Below are 11,763 nucleotides of genomic sequence, written 5' to 3' on the forward strand. Positions count from 1 at the left end.
TTTAAAGATATACAATATATAGATGGTCCCAGCAGGTCTTAAAAATTGATACACTGAGCGCACAATTAGGCATCAAAAATTCTATCAAAAATATACACAAGTGAAAAGAGTAGTAAAATTCGAAATAGGTCTTCAAAAATGAATAAATGCGCACAATTTTGGCCAAAAACACCACGAGTTTTATTAATATCTTATAATTGTGAAGATATTCTCTATGGAGAACCATTTTAACGATATAATTTAATGTTGATTGCTGTCGTTATGATAAAAAAAAGGCTTAAACTATTGACATTGGTTCTAATGATACAATTTAATGTTGAACATGGGATGCACAACCACAAACATAAATCTTGGAGTCTTGGAGGTTCTCTGCCGGATTGCTTTACAGGTTTATGCGTTTCCAGAACGCCTGGCTGTAGGAAACCTCCGCACCAGACTCCCGCGTTCGCCGCCGGCCTCCATCTGCCACGGCGCTCGTGACCAAATCCTGGAAAGCTTCGCCCGGCGATCTTCCGGGCAAAGTGCTTTGCGAGGAGCTGGATGTGTAGGAATCCAAAGGATGAGCGCCTGGTTCCGTTTCGCTGATTGTGTGCAGAGTGGGCGCCGTGTGGGGGCGTTTCGGCAGCACCAAGTGCTCACCCAATCCCAATCCCGATCCCGATGCTGCGGTGGGTGCGCTTACAGGTCTTCCTGATATTTCGAGCGCGACTGAAGCCGCGGCTGGTCGCATTGCCTCTGCGCCGCCAAAGAGCAACTGCATCCTGGCCATGGACTGTTGGAACTTGGTACTGGGCGCTCTGCCGGCCGTCAAGGAGGGCAGCTCCATGCTGGAACTGCTGCTGCTGCTGCTGTCCAGCAGCGGATTTGGTGCTCTCAGGCCGAGGGCGTCTTTGGCCCGTTGGAGGAGCAAGTTCATCTCACCGCCATCGGGCGCCATACTGACTTGTAGGCGATCCAGCTTCGGCGGCTTGATCGGATTCTCAGCTTCAGGAGTCTGCAATGGCAGATCGGCTAGATTGGCTAGCCAATTCTTCTGAACGGCACGCTTCTCCTTCTGCTCCTCCGCCCTGCCGACTGGCATTATCTTGTCCAGCACTTTGTTCCTGGCTTCGGTGATGGCATTCGTAAAGGGATAGCTGTCCTGTTCGTGTCCCTCGTCCAGTTCCGATAGCCACAGCGGCGAGGACGCCTTGGAGTCCAAGATGGCGCCGGGTAGAACTCGCTGGCTCTGCAGCTGCTCCAGTTGATCCACACTGGCTGCGTCCTCCTTGCGAACACGTCGATGCCAATCCCGGAAACCGTCCATAGTGCGATGCATCTGCTCTCGTTCCCGCAGGCACCTGGAGCGGATCCTCCGGGTCTTGGAGGCATCCTCCGTGGACCTATGGGCGGCTGTCTTCGAGTTGGTCTTCTCCATGTAGCTGAGGAAACTCTGTTCCAGCAGATCGCTCTCCTGTTCCAGCTGCAGCATGCGGCTCCTGGCGGAAGTCATATAAGTGATTTTATGTACATATAATTCAAGGGATAACTATTACTAATATAACTCACTTGGCACTTAGCAGAGCCTCCTCGAAGCTCGGTCCTTCTGGGAATTTTCTATTTAACGGCTTGAGAGGAGCCACTTTTGGAGGCAGTGGAGTTGTGGTGTTGGTGGCCACCGAGTGCATAGACGGCTTCCGAGGAATAGAAGACTGGGAAGGTCCTGGTGGAGGAACCGCTTCATCAGATGACGCAGGTTGCTGTGCTGCAGTGGAGGGCAGCACACTGGGCTCAGGTGGTGAAGGATCTTGAGGAGCAGGCACAGATAAAGGAGCAGAAAACGGCTGTCTTGGAGTAGCAGGATCTCTGAAAGCAGACCATAGATATGACCAAGCACAGGGATTTGGAGATTAAAAACTCACTGGATTCTACTGTCAGCTGGACGCAGATCTCCAGATACGGCGCCACTTCGGAATGCGGAAGCATTGGTCTCGCTGGCTGTAGGATGAACACTGTCGGTTGCTGCTGGAACGCTACTCGGAGGAACAGGTCGTTTCGCCTTCTTCGCAGGATCACTGCAGAGCCGCACAACTGGGACCAGAGGAGCAGGGGGCTCAGCATCTGCTAGGAGGTGAGCAGAAAGTCGGGGAGTAACGGGCACGAAGGCGCCTGCAACTGGAACTCCACCTGGCGGAGCCAGTGCCAACAATGCCAGGCCGGGATATGTGTGCTGCTCCACATGGGGCTTACCTACATCCGTGGCAGGCTGAGCCGGACTCGGAGTGCAGACCCCATTGGAAATGGGCGTGTTGAGTATCACCGCGTTCCAGTTGCCAGGTGCGGAGCCCCCGCCACCTTCGTCCGCCCACATGGGCATAATGCGAGCCGCCTGGTCCGCTGCCAACTCCGTCTGCTGGATCTTCTCCGCCAGCTGGTGGTGGTGAGACTCGTAGTGCTCCAGCAGTCGGAAGATCTTCTGCACCAGGTCGCGTGCCTCCGACGACGATTGCGAGTCCCGCTCCACACGCTTGCAAAGTACCTGGAATATAGAATATATGGTTTTAGCTAATTGGAATTGGAAATCCCCGAGAGACTTACCCGCCAGGAATTTTGCCGCGTGCTTAGACGCACCATCTCCGCCTGGTGTCGCAACTTCACCTGGTAGAGTTCGTTGAGCCGCTCCTTTTGCAGCTCCAGTGCCTTGTTGAGGGAGAGCTCCACCCGTTCGAGGAACACCTGACCGCTGGAGCTGTGCAGCATCTCGTGGATCCACTGCTCGTAGGACTTCTGTGAGGGTTTCCGGTCGAGCGTAGCCTGATTCCCCGCATCCTTCCATTGCTTCTGCTCCGTTTGGGTGATGACAGATTCCCTGTGAGCCAGCTTCCTCGATGTTTGGGTTGCCCTGCTTGCGGTGGGTGTCATGCTCTCCGTTTGGACGGAGGTTTCCCGCTTCTCGGGCGGCGGCCTTTCCATTCGCCGCTTCTTCTGCTCCAGCTTCTGACCCTCCTGCACGCCCATGAAGTGACCGTGGGCAAAGCCCTCGCGGTAGCCCAACTTGAAGCCCTTGTGCATGCCCACAGAGTGCTCTTGCTCCATGGAGAGATTGAGCACGTTGCCGAGCAGCTGCACACAGCCGCACACATCCCCCATCAGGGTCTCCATTCGCTCCATGGACACGTACATGCGGCCCTGCGGCTGACGCGTCTTTTTCTGGACCTTTTCGAGGGCCTGGCGGATCATGGCCAGACTGGCCAGTTGTTCGCTGTGCAGACGGGGCAGCTGAGGAATGGCCACATCCAGGGCTGGCACTTGAATGGGTCCCACGTCGGAGTAAACCACATTGTTCTTATTCCGGCCACTGGTGACCACCGGCTTCTCTCCCTTGTCCCCGGTGGCTATTTTGATGACCGCGTCGGCGGGATTGAAGGCTTGGCCAGCTTTCAGGAGTCGCTCCCTTTCGCGCAGCTCCTTCTTCAGCAGATCCTCGAATTTAGACGAGGATATCACCTCGACGGGCGGGGCACAGGACTTGGCCAAGTGGCGGAGATTCTTCATCAACTGACTCAGCTGCCGCTCCACGGAATGCAGAGATTGCGAGACACGACCGCCCACAAAGACACTCCGGCCATCGGCGCCCAGAATCAGCTCGTGCTCCTCCGCCTGATACAGACAAGTGGTGTCCACCTCGGGACGAGCTTCCACGCAGGCGGAGGGCTCCGTTTGACAGGCAGTGTCGTGCAGAGGCACAGGGACCGGATGTTCCACCTCCTGCGCGGGCACAGTCCTCCTGATCTCCACCAGCGTTCGCATTACAGCCATCAGCAAGCACTGCGTCTGCCCAGCCAGATCCTCCTCGTAGTGGGCCTCCGCCAACTGTCCAAATTCCGGATCCGCTAACGCACCCTCCTCTCCCAGGATGGCGGCCACGACAGTACGCAGCTCCTCCGGCTGGAATCGAAACTCCGGCCGACTCCTGAAGTCGGGCAGCTGGCTGCGATGCGGGGTCTCGCTGCAGAAGACCGACAGTGTGAAGTGGCAGTTCTGGGAGTGCAGGAACTCCGCCACCAGCGTGTGCAGCACCATTGCCAGTGGCGAAAGGAGCAGGGCGTGGGAGTGGGCCATCTGCACGCCAGCAGCCTTGCTCAAGAGCTGGCCTGGTGGAAAAATGGATGCATGGTTAGGTGGAGTTCGCAAATGAAAATTAAGGAAACTTGCTGAAAGATGTGATGTAACCCACCGAGTGCCGTGTTATTGAAGCAGTGGATGAGCTCCACCCGCAGGTGCGAGTGCATCTCCCGGGCAATCCCCTCCTGGTCCAGCCACTGGCGGAACTTCACCTCGAACTCCTGCTCAGACATGGCGGCCAGTTCCTCGAGCTGTTCCTTCAGCCGCTCGGCCCTGGCATCGGAGTCATCCTGCTCCTCAATCCGATTCTGAGGCGAAGGTACGAGCATTTTGGATGCTCTTCCTGTGCGGGTGGCGGGTCCGGGTGGTCCGACTCCCAGCGCCAATGCTGATCCCCTCGAGACTGCAAAGAGAATGTGATTATCAACGATAGCTTACTAGTTTCAACTACTAGAGGCCCACCTCCAGGCACATTCGGTGTGCAGCCCAACACGGGTCTGCCCAGGCCGGCTGCCTGGAGTCGCTCCTTGGACTGCGGCATCCTCCGCTTGCCGGGATCGCGCTCGGCGCTGATCCTGCGATTATGCTGGCGCACCCGCTGTGCCGCCGCTGCCGCAGCCGCCGTGGCCCGCTCCCGCTTCAGCTGCTCCTCCCGCTCCCGCTTGGCGGCCTCGTGCTTCCGCTCCCGCTCGCAGGGCATTCCAATGCCGCCCACATCGCGCTGTTTCGCCCGGAACGAGAGCGTTGTCGTGCTCGCCGGCAGCTGGCGGATCTTCATGCCGGCAGGGACTGGAGGATCGGGTGGAATCGCGACTCGCAGTTGGCGTGCGTATGTTCGTACAGACCTCCTGACCAACGTGTACATGCGCCGCGTTTCAGCAACTGAGCGTTTTCCAGGTGGGAAACCACCACCGCCGGCGAAATGGGACAGGTGCTGCCGCCTGGAGAACGAGCGAAATAAGGGTGGAGGAGGTCAGGTCGATCGACGGGGGTTGCTTCTCCGCGGCGTCAGCTGTATTCTCTGTATGTCTGCGGGACGAAAGGCGTAGTGTGCTCCAAAAAAGACGCAATATATGACAAGTGAGTCCTGGGAAATCGTATTCAATGAAAGAGCTTATTGGCTGCAGGTATTTGTTCGCTGTAGCGGCGGCAGCTTGTGCTTTTTAATATTTAACTTGATTCAATTTAATGCTTAGCCAGTTTGCAATGAATTCGTGTGGAGGCGGAATGTTGTATTTCCACCTAAATATTTTGAATTTAAATTCAAAACAACGCCGCTAAAAAGCTGGCAGTTGACTATCGATAGGTTATGGTTGTGCAGACAGCTGATTGCGCTATGCCGCACTGGCGGGAGAACTGCTTTACTGCTTTATGAGATTCTTGCACTGCAAAGTAGATAAACAAAACAAACTAAATCACTAAACACATCTGCTCTTGCTAAATGCGCTTTAAAAAGAAATACTGTGCTATTTTAATTGATGAGTAGGCTTCGGCAGAGCTCTTAGCTTTTGAGAGGGCCCTTCAAGGTGACAGTTGTCTAAGTGCTGCGAGAGCCGATAGCTATCGAGTGGCCAGTTCAGTTCTTGTTAGCGACAATAAAGTCGTAATTCCGAGTATTTCACCAGACGCAGGTCGTTTCAATTCACATGAAATAACCCAATTCTCGTAACCAACTCTTATTTGGCACTCGCCCAAAACATAATCCAACTACACACCACACCACTTCGCAATAATCGCCGGCTGCGCATCTTTCTTTCTGCTTGCGCGCCGAAAAACACATGTTCGCGGTGTAAGAAGAAGAACCACAACATCGCATCACTTTAAATAGTAAATATTAGGAACTTGCCCGTTTTCCTTGTGACGTGTGCTCACCAACGCCTTTCGCCACACTTTTGGCGCCGTCACCGTCATCTTCATCGTCATGGTCATCGTCAAAGTCAAAGTCGGAAATGTCGCAACCCGACAACATAATCATCCAGGACCGGGCTCTCCTCCTGTCCGATGGCGGGAAGCTGTGGCAGGAGCCCTACTACTGGCGCCCTGGAGGTACGTATGTCCACCACCTGGACTGGATTCCGATAACAATATGCTTGGCATCCCGAATATTATATTCGGAATGCATGTGTCACACAAAGTTGTCCGATAAAAATCGAAGAAAATGTGCCTCTATTTTAGAATGATTTGCACTAAAAAATTAGAACAAGTGTCATAGTGTTACAACTTTTCATTGCGAAGATAAAACATTTGAGGATACATTTTTAGCAGGATTCCCAAGGATCAAGCTTCTAAAGATCCAATTTGTTCTCCATCTTTTCAACCATATAATTAAGCGCATTTTAACAAGCAAGGAGGCTGGTTTCGGTAAGCTGAAGCTTCTTTTAAAATGTCTTGTGCCGCATTTTAGGTACGCTTTTTTATGCTAGATTCCTTGAAAAGGGTGTAACCGGTAGAAGGCGTATATATATTCATGATCCGGATCAATGGCCGAGTCTACCATGTCCGTCCGTCCGCCTGTCCGTCCGTCTCAAAAATATGAGTAATTTATTCAAAAGGTAGACTTAAAGATAAGAAAAAGTGACCACTATTAATTCGAGCGCTGCGTAATATAACAAATTAATTAATATTACAATTGTGAGCGTCGCCTCGGGCAAAGACACTAGAATTATTATTATTATTATTATTCTAGTTATTATTATTATTCTAGAGTCTTTGCCTCGGGCCTGTATTACGCATTTACCACGTTTTGGCATTGATTTTAACACATTTTGGCAATGTTCTCGAGAAATCGAGTGCCACATCTCTTGCAACTAATTTTGAGGTCAGAAATTTTTCTTTGTGGCTCATAGCGAAGCGCTCTTTTCATTAGCCACCAAATAATTAGATCCGGACTAAGTGATGACCAGTCTAAAACCTCCATTTGCTTATATTGCAGCCAATTTTTGGTTGTTTTGGCTGCGTGCGATGATGCTCCGTCCTGCTGAAAAGTGAATTCGCCACAATCTGCCAGTTCTGGTAGTGATGGCAGCAAACTTTCTTCAACAATATTAATATATTTCTCAGCATCAACTGTCCCTTCTATAAAATTCAGTTTCCTAATCCTTTGGCAGACATACATCCCCATATCATAGTGCTTGCAGGAAACCTTATTGTCCTTTTAAGGCAGTCCTTATGGTATGTTTCTGTCCTATCAAATCATCTATCTATATCACTATCATCAAATTTAGCTTCATCAATTTGATTGTGTCCCATTGCCAAACACTTTTTTTGACGAGGCGTACGCCTACGAGTCAGATAAATTATTGGGTATGCTATAGTACATAAATAATAACAGAACATACTTTATAGAAACCATATCCAATATTTCTTAACTGCAGTCGCGTCCAATTTTTGCCAAGTTTCTGCGACCACTCTGAAGCCAAAATGATTGGCGACGATCAGCCTTTATAATTTGCCTCTATTTGCAATATTATTTTAAATGTCCCCAGTTTTCTTGAACAATTGTGCCGACGATTTAGACAAACTCAATTGTTTGCTATTTCAGCAATTGTCTTTCTATATTTATAATAATCTATCAATACCCTGATTTCGGTGCAAATACGCTTGCCATGTGCCATCGTTGCTAAGCTTTGACTGATCTGCATTAATTTTAATTTTTTTTGCATTCTGCAGTGTTATAATTGGCAGATTATAACTATATAGTGATTCCAATGCCTTGTTCTTCTTTTGAGAATTAATAGTGGTCATTTTCTTCTTAAATAACTCGTATTTTTGTTGTTGAAAATTTTTGTTGAACAAATTTTCCCATCATCGTAAAGAGAATAAAATTCCCTTATTGAATATATCGTGTGCTGAACATTGCACACTGCAAAAGACTTCGAATTGTTAGTTGCACATTACATGTGAAAATGCAATTGCTTTCTTGATGTATCATTCATTTCTCTATAAATAGGGATTTAGGGCATTAGCTGTCAAAAGTATAGCACTCAATCAAATCTCAGTTGAACTTCGGAAGTCAGTGGCTTTACTTTGTTCGACTACAAAAGTAATACTTTAAAACATCGAATAATTCGTCCTACGGGTATCCATTTCCTTAAAGATCCTGTCCCAGAAGTACTGCAGCATTGTGGGAATCGATATGAGTCGCTGCACCTTCATTTGGACCGAGCATCAGGAGAATGCGCTCAGGAGAATAGCCACGTTCAAGGTACGCCGCATTGACAAGCACACCGGTGCCACTATGGTGGACATTAAGTGCAACCTGGACATCCTGGGCTCCGAACTCCAGGCAGACATAGCCAAGAAACTCGAGTTGCCGAATGCTGAGCACGTCAAGTGCATCGCTGCCGGAAAAATTGTGTCTGCCCATGCCACATTGGCCGACCAACAGCTGGAGAACAATCAGCAGTTGAATGTTATCGTGGGCGATGGAGATAATACTGGCGAAGCCCTGTACGAAAGGATCAATCGCATCAAGGCTGATGTGCAGGCTATCGTGTCCTCGAAGAATAGCCTAATAGAGGTGAATGAATCGGGATCAATCAAGTGAATTGTTTGTTTATGAAGTTATGAAGTTGTATGTCTTATGAGAGAAGTCCAGCGAGGAACCACCACTTCTTTTTTAATTATAACCTTTCATTTTTGTACTTTCTTGTCTTGCTTAGATGGAGGATCAGGATGGCAGCCAAGTGTTTTTGCCGCCTTCCGAGCATAAGGCGCTGCTCATGGGTTTGGGATTCTGTGAGAAGGCCCGTGCGGCCATGCACCGCGAAAATTTTGAGGAGGCTCTGCTTCTGCTTTTGGAGGCCGACGAGTACTTTTCCGACTGTGACTCCAAGTTTGTAGAGTCTGCGGACAACTTTGCTTTGCTGAATCTGGACATAGTGTGGTGCTATCTCTGCCTGAAGAATGTGACCCAAATCCCCGATGCTGAGCGACGCTTGGTCCACTGCAGCCACAGATTCCGCATTAGCTACGGTGACAATTTGGAGAGGCTGTTCTCCTTGAGAGGCAGGAACTGCCCGGAACGGGCTTTGATTTTGCGCCTTCAGCTGCTCCAGGGCGTGGTGCTCTTCCACCAGAATCGTCGCGACGAGGCATTCGAGCGCTTGGAGTCGGCCCACTCCCTGCTACGTGCACTAAAGATCAACGCCAACCAATTGGCTCTCCTGACCGACATGGGCTACGAGCCCTCCGAGGCTCGCATGGCTCTGCGCTCCTGCAACGAGGGCAACGACATCGAGCACGCTATACAGTTTATTCATGAGCGTCGTCAGCAGCTCAAGAGCGCACGCAACAAGTACAAAGCGTCCGAGCAAGCTATGGAGCGCCACTTGAGGCGCAACAATTCCAAGGATTGGACCTGGGTGAATCCCCGCAGTGTCTGCAGCCTCCATGATATGGGATACGAAAAGGATCTGGCTGTTCTCGCCCTACAGCGCTCTAACAATGATATACCCTTTGCGGTAAGTGTGGTCTAGAACATATTCAAAAGTCGGCTAATTGTTATTGGTTAACAAAATGTGTTTGTAAGCTAATAATAAAGTGAATATTATCTTCTTAGGTGGAACTGCTGCAGTCAGAAGCAAAGGAAATCGCTGCTTTTCCCAATACTCCGGTCACCATTGACCCAACCAAACTGGCTCAGCTTCTCCAGCTGGGATTCTGCGAGAACGACTCGCGCGTGGCCCTAGAGAACGCATCCAATGAAATGGAAGAGGCCATCGAGAGCCTGATGTGCGCCATAGAGAGTGAGGAGGAACTGAAGGCGATTGTGGAGCACGTTGAACGTATGGCCGCAACTGGAGGGCAGAATCTTGATGGTCCCTCTACATCGGACGCCTCTGGTCAGGCTCCAACTGCTCTGCCAGCGCACTTCTTGGAAGCTGTTCTGAATCATGCTCGCTCCGAGATAGAAACTTACAAGGCCTACGATCGCTTTAACTCGGATCTCAGTCTGAGCGATATGGAGTACCTTGACTTGCCCCTGATCCAAGAGGAGAAGGTCCTGACTGAGTATATCAATATGCTCCAGCAGTAGTTGCATTCGCCTTGCCTTTGTTATATCTATACAAAAAATAGAAAAAGCCAAAACCGGTTGTCAAGATAACTGTAATCATGACTTGTCTATATTGCAAATCGCAGTCTTATAATGGCACTTAAGTGGCATTCATCTCCCCCTCCTCGTTGCTTGCCCAGTTTGTCGGCAAATAGTAACAGGCATATAAAGATTTATAAGTACATGCCTGCCCCATCCATTGGCAACTGCGAAATGTGATTACGCCGATCCAGCGACAGAATCCACCTTTTGGAGCCACCTGAAACTTGTTAGCGCCTCTGGTCACTGCTTAGCTTTATTTTTATTTTTATTTTTGTCGCTTGACTCTCGAGCCCAGCTAAAACGGCGGCGTTTGATTGGGCTCAGTCGTGACCTTGCTGAGGCCAAAGGGCGCCGCTCACTAAGCTCATCCCGTCGACTAATTGAGCGGAACTTATACGATTTGCTAAATGCTAAATACTAAATACTATATATTATAAATCATTCAATTGGTGTTCCATATGCACATATCTGTGAAATGTATTTATACACCTTACTCGCAGAGCGAGAAGTATGTTACAGGTAGAAGTAAGACCACTTTAGCTGAGTAAGGAGTACTTAATATTGTCTTGAATTTATACTGATAGATTATATGTTCCAAACATCCTTGTTGGTCTGAATTCAACAATGCAGCGAACGAAGTTTTTATCATAGGTAGACATCGCAGACGAATCTGCTTTCATGAAATTAATTGTGATATGCAAACGAATTTAGTTATCATACTTTTCAATTGTCATATATAGTCTGGCTCAAACATTTTGTACTTGTGTTTATTTTATAGAGCTAAAACACCTGATACATATACAATTTTAGAAATGAAATTTGTTTTCTTGAATAAATTATAAAAAAGCAAGAATCCTGCTACTGAATTGCAAGTAGAATGTTTAAACAGCCTACGGATAGATCACGATTCTCGATTGGAAAGCAGCCAGGCACCGATTGGAGTCAGCCAGCGACACTTGAAACCCTATTCCCCCCATTAACCCTTCTCCAATTGCGTGCCTCAAGTGGGAGTGGACGTCGGGTGCTGCGGTAGCACGTGGAAGCCAGTAGCTGACTCAAGCCACTTCGCATCCACGTATGTGTACTTATTCCGGAGCAGTCTATAATAATGGCTTGGGCTTAATGGAAATCGGCAGTGAATGAACCCCACCACTGAACCCGGAATTATTCCGAGGAGAGTACAGTGTGTTTTAAATTGCACCTATTTCAATTAATAAACCGTTTTAAAAAAAATATATATAATTAATACATTTTTGAGGTTCTTCCAAGAACATGGCAAAACTTAAGTATATTATATTGAGTATATGAGCTACATGTACTTATCCTTGCCTGTTAAGTGGACCGTAGCGTTTTGAAGAAAGTTGCAGAAGATATCTAGTTATGTTTGAAAAATCAAAATATATGATTCGAACTTCCAAATTATTGAGATTTTGGGTCTTGGAATGATTAAGCATTAACTCAACCATTGAACCCGAAATGATTTTTAAATTATACAAAATATGAACAATGCCCACGTGCAATATTTTATAAAATCGTTTCTAATCTAATAATAGTATCTAGAG

General features: G+C 48.7%; 2 protein-coding genes across 3 annotated transcripts; one reads left to right on the forward strand and one right to left on the reverse strand.

Moving 5' to 3' along the window:
- Positions 1-246: 246 nt before the first annotated feature.
- Positions 247-4,998, reverse strand: LOC6549885. The gene is made up of 6 exons (XM_001978627.3): positions 4,567-4,998; positions 4,217-4,507; positions 2,578-4,133; positions 1,902-2,518; positions 1,549-1,845; positions 247-1,478 (listed from the first exon to the last, which is right to left on the reverse strand). The coding sequence occupies exons 1-6, from the start codon at positions 4,967-4,969 to the stop codon at positions 383-385; spliced, it is 4,260 nt and encodes a 1,419-aa protein (XP_001978663.2). The 5' UTR covers positions 4,970-4,998; the 3' UTR covers positions 247-382.
- A 651-nt stretch (positions 4,999-5,649) lies between these two features.
- On the forward strand, positions 5,650-11,026 carry LOC6549912 (NEDD8 ultimate buster 1). Of its 2 annotated transcripts, none has more exons than XM_001978628.3 (4): positions 5,650-6,154; positions 8,182-8,623; positions 8,766-9,566; positions 9,665-11,026. In XM_001978628.3, exons 1-4 carry the CDS (start codon positions 6,054-6,056, stop codon positions 10,139-10,141), a joined length of 1,821 nt encoding a protein of 606 aa, XP_001978664.2. In that variant the 5' UTR covers positions 5,650-6,053; the 3' UTR covers positions 10,142-11,026. The 2 variants fall into 2 exon arrangements, with proteins under 2 accessions (XP_001978664.2, XP_026838197.1); XM_026982396.1 differs by having other exon boundaries at positions 5,650-6,150; positions 8,201-8,308.
- The last annotated feature ends 737 nt before the right edge of the window (positions 11,027-11,763 follow it).

This window comes from Drosophila erecta, unplaced genomic scaffold (assembly GCF_003286155.1).
Source record: "Drosophila erecta strain 14021-0224.00,06,07 unplaced genomic scaffold, DereRS2 tig00000126-arrow-pilon, whole genome shotgun sequence".
NCBI lineage: Eukaryota > Metazoa > Arthropoda > Insecta > Diptera > Drosophilidae > Drosophila > Drosophila erecta.